The sequence below is a fragment of the Lolium perenne genome, chromosome 2, assembly GCF_019359855.2.
Source record: "Lolium perenne isolate Kyuss_39 chromosome 2, Kyuss_2.0, whole genome shotgun sequence".
Lineage (NCBI taxonomy): Eukaryota > Viridiplantae > Streptophyta > Magnoliopsida > Poales > Poaceae > Lolium > Lolium perenne.
The window spans coordinates 289,795,772-289,811,088 of NC_067245.2; the positions used below are offsets into that span (position 1 = coordinate 289,795,772).

Consider the following 15,317-nt stretch of genomic DNA (forward strand, 5'->3'; position numbering starts at 1 on the left):
AGCTCTAAGCTTGGGGATGCCCCGGTGGTTCACCCCTGCATATATCAAGAAGACTCAAGCGTCTAAGCTTGGGGATGCCCAAGGCATCCCCTTCTTCATCGACAACATTATCAGGTTCCTCCCCTGAAACTATATTTTTATTCCGTCACATCTTATGTGCTTTGCTTGGAGCGTCGGTTTGTTTTTGTTTTTTGTTTTGTTTGAATAAAATGGATCCTAGCATTCATTGTGTGGGAGAGAGACACGCTCCGCTGTAGCATATGGACAAGTATGTCCTTAGGCTCTACTCATAATATTCATGGCGAAGTTTCTTCTTCGTTAAATTGTTATATGGTTGGAATTGGAAAATGATACATGTAGTAATTGCTATAATGTCTTGGATAATGTGATACTTGGCAATTGTTGTGCTCATGTTTAAGCTCTTGCACCATATGCTTTGCACCTATTAATGAAGAAATACATAGAGCATGCTAAAATTTGGTTTGCATATTTGGTCTCTCTAAAGTCTAGATAATTTCTAGTATTGAGTTTGAACAACAAGGAAGACGGTGTAGAGTCTTATAATGTTTACAATATGTCTTTTATGTGAGTTTTGCTGCACCGCTTCATCCTTGTGTTTGTTTCAAATAGCCTTGCTAGCCTAAACCTTGTATCGAGAGGGAATACTTCTCATGCATCCAAAATACTTGAGCCAACCACTATGCCATTTGTGTCCACCATACCTACCTACTACATGGTATTTCTACGCCATTTCAAAGTAAATTGCTTAAGTGCTACCTTTAAAATTTCTATCCTTTACCTTTGCAATATATAGCTCATGGGACAAATAGCCTAAAACTATTGTGGTATTGAATGTGTACTTATGCACTTTATCTCTTATTAAGTTGCTTGTTGTGCGATAACCATGTTCCTGGGGACGCCATCAACTACTCTTTGTTAAATATCATGTGAGTTGCTATGCATGTTTGTCTTGTCTGAAGTAAGGGAGATTTACCACCTTTATGGTTAGAGCATGCATGTTGTTAGAGAAGAACATTGGGCCGCTAACTAAAGCCATGATCCATGGTGGAAGTTTCAGTTTTGGACATATATCCTCAATCTCATATAAGAAAATTAATTGTTGCTACATGCTTATGCATTAAAGAGGAGTCCATTATCTGTTGTCTATGTTGTCCCGGTATGGATGTCTAAGTTGAGAATAATCAATAGCGAGAAATCCAATGCGAGCTTTCTCCTTAGACCTTTGTACAGGCGGCATAGAGGTACCCCTTTGTGACACTTGGTTAAAACATGTGCATTGCGATAATCCCGGTAATCCAAGCTAATTAGGACAAGATGCGGGCACTATTAGTATACTATGCATGAGGCTTGCAACTTGTAAGATATAATTTACATAACACATATGCTTTATTACTACCGTTGACAAAATTGTTTCTTGTTTTCAAAATCAAAGCTCTAGCACAAATATAGCAATCGATGCTTTCCTCTTTGAAGGACCTTTCTTTTACTTTTATGTTGAGTCAGTTCACCTATCTCTCTCCACCTCAAGAAGCAAACACTTGTGTGAACTGTGCATTGATTCCTACATACTTGCATATTGCACTTGTTATATTACTTTGCATTGACAATATCCATGAGATATACATGTTATAAGTTGAAAGCAACCGCTAAAACTTCATCTTCCTTTGTGTTGCTTCAATGCCTTTACTTTGAATTACTGCTTTATGAGTTAACTCTTATGCAAGACTTATTGATGCTTGTCTTGAAGTACTATTCATGAAAAGTCTTTGCTATATGATTCATTTGTTTACTCATGTCATTTACATTGTTTGGATCGCTGCATTCATTACATATGCTTACAATAGTATGATCAAGGTTATGATGGCATGTCACTCCAGAAATTATCTTTGTTATCGTTTACCTGCTCGGGACGAGCAGAAACTAAGCTTGGGGATGCTGATACGTCTCCGACATATCGATAATTTCTCATGCTCCATGCCACATTATTGATGATATCTACATGTTTTATGCATACTTTATGTCATATTTATGCATTTTCTGGAACTAACCTATTAACGAGATGCCGAAGAGCCAGTTGCTGTTTTCTGCTGTTTTTGGTTTCAGAAATCCTAGTAAGAAAATATTCTCGGAATTGGACGAAATCAACGCCCAGGGGCCTATTTTCACACGAAGCTTCCAGAAGACCGGAGAGCTAACGAAGTGGGGCCACGAGGCGGCCAGATGATAGGGCGGCGCGGCCCAAGCCCTGGCCGCGCCACCCTATGGTGTGGGCCCCTCGTGACGCCCCTTGACCTACCCTTCCGCCTACAAATAGCCTTCGTCGCGAAACCCCCAGTACCGAGAGCCACGATACGGAAAACCTTCCAGAGACGCCGCCGCCGCCAATCCCATCTCGGGGGATTCAGGAGATCGCCTCCGGCACCCTGCCGGAGAGGGGAATCAACTCCCGGAGGACTCTACGCCGCCATGGTCGCCTCCGGAGTGATGTGTGAGTAGTCTACCCCTGGACTATGGGTCCATAGCAGTAGCTAGATGGTTGTCTTCTCCTCATTGTGCTTAATTGTTGGGTCTTGTGAGCTGCCAAACATGATCAAGATCATCTATCTGTAATGCTATATGTTGTGTTTGTTGGGATCCGATGAATAGAGAATACTATGTTATGTTGATTATCAATTTATATCTATGTGTTGTTTATGATCTTGCATGCTCTCCATTATTAGTAGAGGCTCTGGCCAAGTTGATGCTAGTAACTCCAAGAGGGAGTATTTATGCTCGATAGTGGGTTCATATCTCCGTGAATCTGGGGAGTGAGAGAAACCTCTAAGATTATGGATGTGCTGTTGCCACTAGGGATAAAACATTGATGCTATGTCCGAGGATGTAGTTATTGATTACATTACGCACCATACTTAATGCAATTGTCTGTTGTTTTCAACTTAATACTGGAAGGGGTTCGGATGATAACCTGAAGGTGGACTTTTTAGGCATAGATGCATGCTGGATAGCGGTCTATGTACTTTGTCGTAATGCCCAATTAAATCTCACAATACTCATCATATCATGTATGTGCATGGTCATGCCCTCTCTATTTGTCAATTGCCCAACTGTAATTTGTTCACCCAACATGCTATTTATCTTATGGGAGAGACACCTCTAGTGAACTGTGGACCCCGGTCCATTCTTTACATCTGAAATACAATCTACTGCAATTGTTCTACTGTTCTCTGCAAACAATCATCATCCACACTATACATCTAATCCTTTGTTACAGCAAGCCGGTGAGATTGACAACCTCACTGTTTCGTTGGGGCAAAGTACTTTGGTTGTGTTGTGCAGGTTCCACGTTGGCGCCGGAATCCCTGGTGTTGCGCCGCACTATATCTCGCCGCCATCAACCTTCAACATGCTTCTTGGCTCCTACTGGTTCGATAAACCTTGGTTTCATACTGAGGGAAAACTTGCCGCTGTACGCATCACACCTTCCTCTTGGGGTTCCCAACGGAGGCGTGCTGTACGCGTATCAGTGCACAATCAAAATATACATGTTCAGAGGTGACATAATCATTCTTAACACTTCTGGACATTGCACAAAGCTACTGAAAGTCAATGGAATCGAAAAATTCATCGAACATATCAAAACAGGCAATGCGAAATAAAAAGCAGAATCTGTCAAAACAGAACAGTTCGTAAAGACGAATTTTATTGAGGCACCAAACTTTCTCAAATGAAAATGCTCAAATTGAATGAAAATTGCGTACATATCTGAGGATCACTCAAGTAAATTGGCATAATTTTCTGAGTTACCTACAGAGAATTTCTCCCAGATTCGTGACAGCAAAAAAAAAATCTGTTTCTGCGCAGTAATCCAAATCTAGTATGAACCTTACTATCAATGACTTTACTTGGCACAACAAAGCACAAAACTAAGATAAGGAGAGGTTGCTACAGTAGTAACAACTTCCAAGACACAAATATGAAACAAAATACTGTAGCAAAATAACACATGGGTTATCTCCCAAGAAGTTCTTTCTTTATAGCCATTAAGATGGGCTCAGCAGTTTTAATGATGCACTCGCAAGAAATAGTATTTGAAGCAAAAGAGAGCATCAAGAGGCAAATTCAAAACACATTTAAGTCTAACATGCTTCCTATGCATAGGAATCTTGTAAATAAACAAGTTCATGAATAGCAAAGTGACAAGCATAGGAAGATAAAACAAGTGCAGCTTCAAAAATTTCAGCACATAGAGAGGCATTTTAGTAACATGAAAATTTCTACAACCATATTTTCCTCTCTCATAATAACTTTCAGTAGCATCATGAGCAAACTCAACAATATAACTATCACATAAAGCATTCTTATCATGAGTCTCACGCATAAAATTATTATTACTCTCCACATAAGCATTATCAATTTTATTAGTTGTAGTGGGAGCAAATTCAACAAAGTAGCTATCATTATTATTCTCATCATCAAATATAGGAGGCATATTGTATTCATAATCAAATTTATCCTCCATAACAGGTGGCAACAAAAGACTACTATCATTATAATCATCATAAATAGGAGGCAAAGTATCATCAAAGTAAATTTTCTCCTCCATGCCCGGGGGACTAAAAAGATCATGCTCATCAAAACCAGCTTCCCCAAGCTTAGAATTTTCCATAGCATTAGCAACAATAGTGTTCAAAGCATTCATATTAATAACATTCCCATTAGCATGCATATAAAGTTCCATGGGTTTTTTAATTCTCTCTTCAAACACATCATGTCCTAATTCAAGATAAAGTTCATAAAGATCTCTCATATTTTTGTTGTTTTCCATTATGCCTAACTAGTGTAAACAAGAAACAAAAAGATGCAATTGCAGGATCTAAAGGAAATAGCTTCGAGCACAAACACAATGGCGCCAGAAAAGTACTGTTACCTGGAACCGGAGTATGAATGCCTTTTACCTTTCCTCCCCGGCAACGGCGCCAGAAAAAGATCTTGATACGCGTACAACACGCGTCCGTTGGGAACCCCAAGAGGAAGGTGTGATGCGTACAGCGGCAAGTTTTCCCTCAGTATGAAACCAAGGTTTATCGAACCAGTAGGAGCCAAGAAGCACGTTGAAGGTTGATGGCGGCGAGATGTAGTGCGGCGCAACACCAGGGATTCCGGCGCCAACGTGGAACCTACACAACACAAACCAAGTACTTTGCCCCAACGAAACAGCGAGGTTGTCAATCTCACCGGCTTGCTGTAACAAAGGATTAGATGTATAGTGTGGAAGATGATTGTTTGCAGAAAACAGTAGAACAGTATTGCGGTAGATTGTATTTCAGCATAGAGAATTGGACCGGGGTCCACAGTTCACTAGAGGTGTCTCTCCCATAAGATAAACAGCATGTTGGGTGAACAAATTACAGTTGGGCAATTGACAAATAGAGAGGGCATGGCCATGCACATACATATTATGATGACTATAGTGAGATTTAATTGGGCATTACGACAAAGTAAATAGACCGCTATCCAGCATGCATCTATGCCTAAAAAGTCCACCTTCAGGTTATCATCCGAACCCCTTCCAGTATTAAGTTGAAAACAACAGACAATTCCATTAAGTATTGCGCGTAATGTAATCAATAACTACATCCTCGGACATAGCATCAATGTTTTATCCCTAGTGGCAACAGCACATCCATAACCTTAGAGGTTTCTGTCACTCCCCCAGATTCACGGAGACATGAACCCACTATCGAGCATAAATACTCCCTCTTGGAGTTACTAGCAAAAACTTGGCCAGAGCCTCTACTAATAACGGAGAGCATGCAAGATCATAAACAACACATAGATATAAATTGATAATCAACATAACATAGTATTCTCTATTCATCGGATCCCAACAAACACAACATATAGAATTACAGATAGATGATCTTGATCATGTTCGGCAGCTCACAAGACCCGACAATTAAGCACAATGAGGAGAAGACAACCATCTAGCTACTGCTATGGACCCATAGTCCAGGGGTAGACTACTCACACATCACTCCGGAGGCGACCATGGCGGCGTAGAGTCCTCCGGGAGATGATTCCCCTCTCCGGCAGGGTGCCGGAGGCGATCTCCTGAATCCCCCGAGATGGGATTGGCGGTGGCGGCGTCTCTGGAAGGTTTTCCGTATCGTGGCTCTCGGTACTGGGGGTTTCGCGATGAAGGCTATTTGTAGGCGGAAGGGTAGGTCAGGGGGCGTCGCGAGGGGCCCAGGAGACAGGTCGGCGCGGCCAAGGGTGGGGCCGCGCCGCCCTACCCCCTAGCCACCTCGTGGCCCCACTTCGTTGACTCTCCGGTCTTCTGGAAGCTTCGTGGCAAAATAGGCCCCTGGGCGTTGATTTCGTCCAATTCCGAGAATATTTCCTTACTAGGATTTCTGAAACCAAAAACAGCAGAAAACAGCAACTGGCTCTTCGGCATCTTGTTAATAGGTTAGTTCCAGAAAATGCATAAATATGACATAAAGTATGCATAAAACATGTAGATATCATCAATAATGTGGCATGGAACATAAGAAATTATCGATACGTCGGAGACGTATCAGGCTCCGCTCCATCATCGGGTACGCCGTGAAGGCCAACAACAACCTGAGCGTGCTACGTCTCCTACGGGACCTCGGATGCGGCGCCGTCCTTGTAAGCGGCAACGAGCTCCGCCTCGCACTGCGGGCAGGGTTTGACCCCACCAAGTGCGTCTTCCTCGGTTTGTACTTTGGACGGATTAGATGAAGGTCTCGTGTGATTGCTATTGCTGTTTATTTCCAATTTTTGATGGAGTGGAGCACTTGCGTTTGTTACTGATGTAACCATCCCTTTTTAGCCTCTTAACTGTTGAGTGGATACTATTTTTTGAGTTTCATTCCTTGTGTACCACAAAATGCAGATTGATAAAGGTGCAGATTCATTTCAGATTTAACAATCTTAATTGCTCTAGCAAACAACATGATTTCAATACTCCTTTCAACCTGGTTCATTAGAGTACATTACAACCTGGTACTCATTTCAATAGTTTCAAAGTGGTACAGTACATTAAAACTTGATACATTGCATCTCTCAATCTGGTTCATTAGAGTACATTAGAACCTGGTACCCTTTCAATAGTTTCGAAGTGGTACACTACACATTTTGATCTGTTTCATCTATACTCATACACATAGCGCCATCTGTGTAGCTACTTGTGATGTGCTTCAGCTTGCGTTGCTTCAGCTTGCGTTGTACCTACTTGTGCTGGTGCTTCTACTTGCTCCACTTCTATTCTCTTGCGCTTCCGATGTTTGCTTTGCTTTGCCGCTTATGCTTTTTTTGCTTCTGCTTCTGCTTCCGCTTTCTTTGATACCTATACTTGCTTTGTTTCCGCTTTCTTTGCTTCTGCTTCCGCTTTCTTAGTTGCATGTGCTTGCTTTGCTTCTGCTTCCGCTTTCTTTGCTTCTGCTTCCGCTTTCTTAGCTGCATGTGCTTGCTTTGCTTCTGCTTCCGCTTTCTTAGCTGCTTGTGCTTGTTTTGCTTCTGCTTTCTTTGCTTCTGCTTCCGCTTTCTTTGCTTCCGTTTTTGTTTTCTTAGCTGCTTGTGCTTGCTTTGCTTATGCTTCCGCTTTCTTTGCTTCTTCGTGTGCTTGCTTTGCTGCTTCTGCTTGCTTCGCCACTTCTGCTTTCTTTGCCGCTTCTAATTTCTTTGCTTCTTCTTGTGCTTGCTCCGCTTCTGCTTGTGCTTTTAGGGCATTTTGAAAAACTTCATGAGGACAAGCAATGCTTGTAGGTAGTATTTTTAGGGCTTCTAACCTTGTCTTGTTCGCATGAGGTATACTATACCCATTGCCTTAGTCTCACCAAGCATTGAGAGGCAGAATTTGAGCCTGGCCAACATATTATTTTCTGTTAGAAGTGGCTTTACATAGTTTGAGACCCTCTTTATGTACTTTGCTTTGAATCTCGTGAATAGTGTACTAGGGCTGACTCCCAATTGCCAAGCAAAGGATCTGATAGTTGACCTTCGATTTAGTGGGATACTGGGAACACTAGACAAATCAATATTAATTGGTTTCCTTCCAGACCGTCCTTTCCTCTTGTTGGAAACATCCACTTCCAAACCCTCAGCAATTTGCCTCATAGCAAGCTTCCAAATTCGTTGTATAATCTGGATATCTGCCTGAAAAAATGCAGCAACATCTTTCTTGCCGTTTCTTTGAAACTTTCCACCATTTCTCATGTAAAGTGAATGCATTGCCACATAAGCAGCATATCGCTGCTGGTCGGAGAGTGAATTTCTATGTCTTACTACATGCTGACCAACTGGTTGTTGTTCAGCTTCATCCACTTCTTCAATTGCTTGGTCATCATCACCATCTGTGCATTAGTAAAGTTATTGTCAGAGATCTACTCAATGCAATTAACAAATGTTGCAATTTATTGTCAATAATGTACTGCTAATCAATGGAGTAAATATTGCAAGTTACTCAATGGATCGTTTGTGTAATGACCTGCTGTAATGACCTTTTTCAGGTTTCTTGAGATCAACTCAGAGGAGGTGTCTGAGGTGTCTGTGGTTAACAGTAGTGAGATCAATGTAAGTTTTCTTACCGAGAAATTGTAAGATCAACTTTTACTTCTCCAGAGATTAAAAACTTGTTATTCTTGCAAATTTGGAATCCTTGTTATATCTATCGTCTCAGCGTAACAGAGAAACAACGCAGCAAGAGCATCTATCTTGGTTATCTACTATAATATGAGCAGAAATATGTAGGACTGAATATGAGCATTGTCACATGCGCACCTCCTGCATCTTTTTTTATCTAGTGCATCTTGCTCTTCACGAAGATTTTGTTCATCCATTTCTTCTTCTGTGCATGAGTAGTTCAGTTAGTGCATGAGTATATAGCACTAAAAGTACTCCTGTTTCGTGATTGCACTAGACTAAAACTTGCATTTTCTTGCAGCTGTGTATGATTCATGCACTAGAGTACTCCTACTAAATTTTCTTGCATTTTCTGTTATCAATGGTTGCAGATCACATGAGTATACCTTCATATCATTAAAACTGAATCAAAGCATAATTTTATGCCCATTGTATTAAAACTATCAACTGAATGTCTAACGGTCGCTACTGAGAAGCTCGACTTCTCCGACTAGCACAAAGACAACCAACATGGCCGTGGACATGAAGAGCCATGCAGCGGTGGTTCTGGACCGTAAAAGAGATTATCTCGCTGTTGTTTCAATCATGGACTTCTGGTGTCATATTATCTGCTGGTGCACTTAATTGGCAAGCAAGGGAATCACAAGGAGGTGAGCTCAAACCTACCATGTAGGTTATCATTTGCAGTTCCTGTGTGAGAATTAAGTTCATCTACCAGTGCTCTTTTTCACCACAAAATATTTATTGCACTACTCCATATTTGCAGTAGAGTAGATTAGAGTACATGCTTGATGATTCTGATCCTCTTCTTCAGTTGGAGAGAAATTGAGGTCAAAGAATTCTTGTGCCATTCTTCCTGATGAGGCTAGGTCCTGCTACTACTGTTGGCGAGAAGGGGATGTTGTGGGCGATGTTGGGGACGAGCTACTGGAGCTCTCCTGCGGAGCTGAGATGTTGGGGACGAGCTGCCAACCGGCGTTGCGTCCTGTGCAGCCGGGAAGTTGGGGGCGAGGTGGATTCCGGTGATCCGGGTGTGTCCTGCCAGGAATCCGGCCGATGGCGATGTAGTCCACAGGAGCGGACTGTCCTGGCGATGGATTCGAGCGGGAGCGGCAGTCTGATCCGCCTACTCGCGGATGGATCTGGGTTCCGCCCGCTCGCGGATGGATCTGGGTTCCGCGCTCGCGGTGCTGGCTTGCCGGGTGGAGTCGATCGGGAGGAGATTCAAAATTCAAACTGTTTCTGATAAATCGGGAGGGAATTTTAGTACTTTTTGCTGTTTTGGGGAGTTGTTGGAAAAAGACTAAACGTCTTATATTCCTGCACGGAGGGAGTACAAAACATACTTCAAAAAGTTAAAAAATTTAGGAAAACAATTTCGCATGTAGAGGAACATGTTCTATGTGCGCAAGTTGTGCTATGCAAAGAAAGACAGACAACGTCTCAAAAATAGACTATTTTAGCACCAAAAATGTCTTTTTTACACAGGGCACAAAACATGTCGGCTTTTGTTGAAACAACTCTATGAGCATGTAACATGTCAAGATATACCTGAATTTTTTTTTGTATTTTTTTACATTTTTAAATATGATTAAAATGCATTTCAAATAAAGGGTGTATAGATGAACCCGGGTGCAGAAACACCCTTCCCGATTGTGTTGGTGTATTCAGCTTTTACACGGTTTTCTGATTTCTTTTGGAAACCACAACCGATTCCCTTTCCAACTCTGTTGTATTTGGTTGTTCGTTATTTCATCGTTCCATATATAAATGTACCCCTCAAGCACAACGATTTTTTCTGAAACGAGCACAACGATCATAGACGGACGCAAAGATTGACCATGGCGGCAGCAGCAGTAGCCTGTTCAAATCCCGATTGGTCGGACCTCCCGACCGATCTTCTCACGAACATCGTGCAACTCCTCGACCTCGACCTCCCGGGAGCCTACGCCTTCGCGTCCGTCTGCTCGTCGTGGAGCTCGGCCGCCTTTGCTGCCGGCATCCCACCCCTGCGCACGCCATGGCTCATGTCCTGGGAACCGTCCCTGAAGCCCAGCAGCTCAGCCGTCACCTGCGAGTTCCGCCGCCTCCTCGACGTCGACAAGGTTTACAAGGTCAGCTTCCCCGAGGGCTCCTTCGTCACGTGCTGCGGCGCCTCCAACGGTTGGCTGGTGGTGGTGGACGAGCTCTGCAACCTCTCGCTCCGCAACCCCTTCACCTCGCGCACCATCCCTCTCCCTCCGGTCACCGACTTCCCGTGCGTGGAGGCCGTGCGCGATGGCCATGGAAACATCACGAGCTACCATCTCACCAGCCGTTCGGGCCCATACACCGAAGCACAGCTCTACGATGCGCATCACCTGGCGACCTTCTTCTACCGGAAGGCGGTGCTGTCCGGCGACCCGTCCGGAGGCGGCGATTACTCCGTCACGATCATCCACTTCGGCGGCGCGTGGGTTTCTCATGTCAGGGCAGGGGATGCAAGGTGGCAGGTTCTGGCTCCCGACATTAGCAAAAACTGGAGGAGCAACCGCTGCCCCGGCGACACCTACGCAGACTGCGCGTACCACGACGGGAGGGTCTACGCTGTTTCGTACTGGGGGTACGTCGAGCGGTGGCGCATGGATGACGCCGGTACACCGTCGACGGCGGAGCCGGAGGTGGTGCGGAACCGAACGCTCCGGCCGCACGACGCCGTCCTAACCAGGCACCTGGCGGTCCTGCCGGGCGGGGGCGTGTGTCTGGTCAGCGCGGTGTGTGGGAGCCCGGGCGCCCGGCGTACCCGGACGCCGTCAAGTTCACGTTCTGCGTGGTCGACGACGATGCTGCCAGAAGCAAGAAGGAGGAGGAGGCGGACGAGCAGGACTCGGTGCAGGCGCACGCGCTGTTCCTCGGACTGAACCAGTCGGCGTTCTTACCGGCGAAGAGTTTCCTCGGTGCGAGCCCTGGCGTGCTGTATTTCTCTGCGCCATGGATGAGGCAGCACTCTCCCGACCAGCTGGAGAGGGTTGGTGACTGGGGTGGCGCGAGGACCTACGACCTCAAGACGAGGACGAGGACGTTCGACCGCGTGTTCCCCGGCTTGTTGCCTGCGTCTGCACGCCTGAGGGACTGTCCTACCGAGGTGTGGATCACGCCCAATCTGTACTAGCTTGCTACTTGTAGAAGGATAGAGAGGGAGATAGATTGGTGGAATATGATGGATGTTGTATTGAGCCTCTAGGGCGAGTATATATAGGGGTACAAGTCTTGGGAGCTAAGAAGGCTATACTAGAGATAAGGCATGAGATGATTATAAATTATATACTACCAAATACACATATACCAAAATATATCTTTAACACTCCCCGCAGTCGTAGCGGTAGTGACGTGAACAATGAAAGCGTCGCAGACGGTCAGACTGGAGAGAAACCGAAGGTATGAACCAACGGGCTGACACTCCCCCGCAGTCGTAGCGGGAGCGTCGTGGATGATGTCGCGTCGCGGATGCTTGGACTGTAGAGGAAGCCGAGGTGCTTGTGCGAGGTGGTAGCCTTTGTGCCGATGCCGAGGGAGCCGAGAGCGTTGGGCGGTGCAGCCTTGGTGGAGAGTGCCGTGCGAGGGGTTGTCGTGGTCGATGTCGTGGCCGGGTGCCGGTGTCGATGTAGCCGCAGGCGAGGTGGTGTGCGAGGAGAGTGACGGAGACGTGTCGAAGCAGTCGTGAAGATGGTCGATGCCGAAGTCGATGCAGTCTGAGCCGTCGAGGACGAAGTGCAACCATAGTTTTGCAAGAACCCACGTCGGGGACGAAGGCATACTCTGGTTTTGCCAGAACCGAGTACACATAGAAGAACTCATCGGTGACGTGGTCGAGGCCGTCGTAGAGGCGATGCCGATGAAGACGTCGTCGAAGCCGATGAAGACGAGGCGCCGGTCCGAGCTTGCTAGGTCTGGGGACGCGTCGGGGGCGAAGGCACGTACCAGTGTTGCCAGTACCGGGCGTGCGGGGGCAGGGAACAGTACGAAGTGCACGCCATGTCGGAGTAGACTAGCAGAGGAGGTCTCGACGACGGGTGTCGGAGTAGAGGAGCAGGTGGCGTAGTCGGGGAAGAGGCGAGGACGCTGGCGGCAAAGCTATAGTGTACGAAGACGTAGAAGGAGGCTAACCCAGCGGTGACCTGGGGTGGTCATGTTGGACGCCTAGACGGGCGTTGCGGTGGTCGGCGAGCCCAGCGCGACTTGGAGTGGTTGGCGAGCCCAGCGGCGACCTAGGGTGGAGGCGCGGCGGCAGTACACAAAGTTGGCGAGGAAGACCCGACGGCGTGACGACGACCATGCGCGGACGGAGGCGACCCGCGCCGAAGGGGCGGCGCTGTGGTGGCCTCGGACATCGATGCGCGTGGGACGGTGATACGTCTCCGATGTATCGATAATTTCTTATGTTCCATGCCACATTATTGATGATATCTACATGTTTTATGCATACTTTATGTCATATTTATGCATTTTCCGGCACTAACCTATTAACGAGATGCCGAAGAGCCAGTTGTTGTTTTCTGCTGTTTTTGGTTTCAGAAATCCTAGTAAGGAAATATTCTCGGAATTGGACGAAATCAACGCCCAGGGGCCTATTTTGCCACGAAGCTTCCAGAAGACCGAAGGGAAGACGAAGAGGGGCCACGGGGCGCCGCCACACTAGGGCGGCGCGGCCCAAGGGGGGCCCGCGCGGCCCTAGCGTGTGGGGCCCCCGTGACGCCTCCTGACCTGCCCTTCCGCCTACATATAGTCTTCATCGCGAAACCCCCAGTACCGAGAGCCACGATACGGAAAACCTTCCAGAGACGCCGTCGCTGCCAATCCCATCTCGGGGGATTTAGGAGATCGCCTCCGGCACCCTGCCGGAGAGGGGAATCATCTCCCGGAGGACTCTTCACCGCCATGGTCGCTCCGGAGTGATGAGTGAGTAGTTCACCCCTGGACTATGGGTCCATAGCAGTAGCTAGATGGTCGTCTTCTCCTCATTATGCTTCATTGTCGGGTCTTGTGAGCTGCCTAACATGATCAAGATCATCTATCTGTAATGCTATATGTTGTGTTTGTTGGGATCCGATGGATAGAGAATACTATGTTATGTTGATTATGAATCTATTACCTATGTGTTGTTTATGATCTTGCATGCTCTCCGTTATTAGTAGAGGCTCTGGCCAAGTTTTTACTCTTAACTCCAAGAGGGAGTATTTATGCTCGATAGTGGGTTCATGCCTCCATTAAATCTGGGACAGTGACAGAAAGTTCTAAGGTTGTGATTGTGCTGTTGCCACTAGGGATAAAACATCGATGCTATGTCCGAGGATGTAGTTATTGATTACATTACGCACCATACTTAATGCAATTGTCTGTTGGTTTCAACTTAATACTGGAAGGGGTTCGGATGATAACCTGAAGGTGGACTTTTTAGGCATAGATGCATGCTGGATAGCGGTCTATGTACTTTGTCGTAATGCCCAATTAAATCTCACAATATTCATCATATCATGTATGTGCATTGTCATGCCCTCTCTATTTGTCAATTGCCCAACTGTAATTTGTTCACCCAACATGCTATTTATCTTATGGGAGAGACACCACTAGTGAACTGTGGACCCCGGTCCATTCTTTACATCGAATACAATCTACTGCAATACTTGTTCTACTGTTTTCTGCAAACAATCATCATCCACACTATACATCTAATCCTTTGTTACAGCAAGCCGGTGAGATTGACAACCTCACTGTTTCGTTGGGGCAAAGTACTTTGGTTGTGTTGTGCAGGTTCCACGTTGGCGCCGGAATCCCTAGTGTTGCGCCGCACTACATCTCGCCGCCATCAACCTTCAACATGCTTCTTGACTCCTACTGGTTCGATAAACCTTGGTTTCTAACTGAGGGAAACTTACTGCTGTACGCATCACACCTTCCACTTGGGGTTCCCAACGGTCGCGTGCTGTACGCGTGTCAAGCTAAATTTCTGGCGCCGTTGCCGGGGAGATCAAGACACGCTGCAAGGGGAGTCTCCACATTCAAATCTCTTTACTTTGTTTTTGTCTTGCTTTTATTTTATTTACTACTTTGTTTGCTGCACTAAAACAAAACACAAAAAATTAGTTGCTAGTTTTACTTCATTTGCTATCTTGTTTGCTATTTCAAAAACACAAAAAAATTAGTTATTTGCATTTACTTTATCTAGTTTGCTTTATTTACTATTGCTAAAATGGGTACTCCTGAAAATACTAAGTTGTGTGACTTCACAACCACAAATAATAATGATTTCTTATGCACACCTATTGCTCCACCTGCTACTACAGCAGAATTCTTTGAAATTAAACCTGCTTTACTGAATCTTGTTATGCGAGGGCAATTTTCTGGTGTTAGTTCTGATGATGCTGCTGCCCATCTCAATAACTTTGTTGAATTATGTGAAATGCAAAAATATAAGGATGTAGATGGTGATATTATAAAATTAAAATTGTTTCCTTTCTCATTAAGAGGAAGAGCTAAAGATTGGTTGCTATCTCTGCCTAAGAATAGTATTGATTCATGGACTAAATGCAAGGATGCTTTTATTGGTAGATATTATCCCCCTGCTAAAATTATATCTTTGAGGAGTAGCA

The 15,317-nt window shown here is 45.4% G+C and overlaps 1 protein-coding gene across 1 annotated transcript; it reads left to right on the plus strand.

The window, feature by feature from the left end:
- The first annotated feature begins 10,529 nt into the window (after window positions 1–10,529).
- Window positions 10,530–11,839, plus strand: LOC127329456 (uncharacterized). Its single transcript, XM_051355972.1, has 2 exons — window positions 10,530–11,351; window positions 11,438–11,839. Exons 1-2 carry the CDS (start codon window positions 10,530–10,532, stop codon window positions 11,837–11,839), a joined length of 1,224 nt encoding a protein of 407 aa, XP_051211932.1.
- Window positions 11,840–15,317: the final 3,478 nt, after the last annotated feature.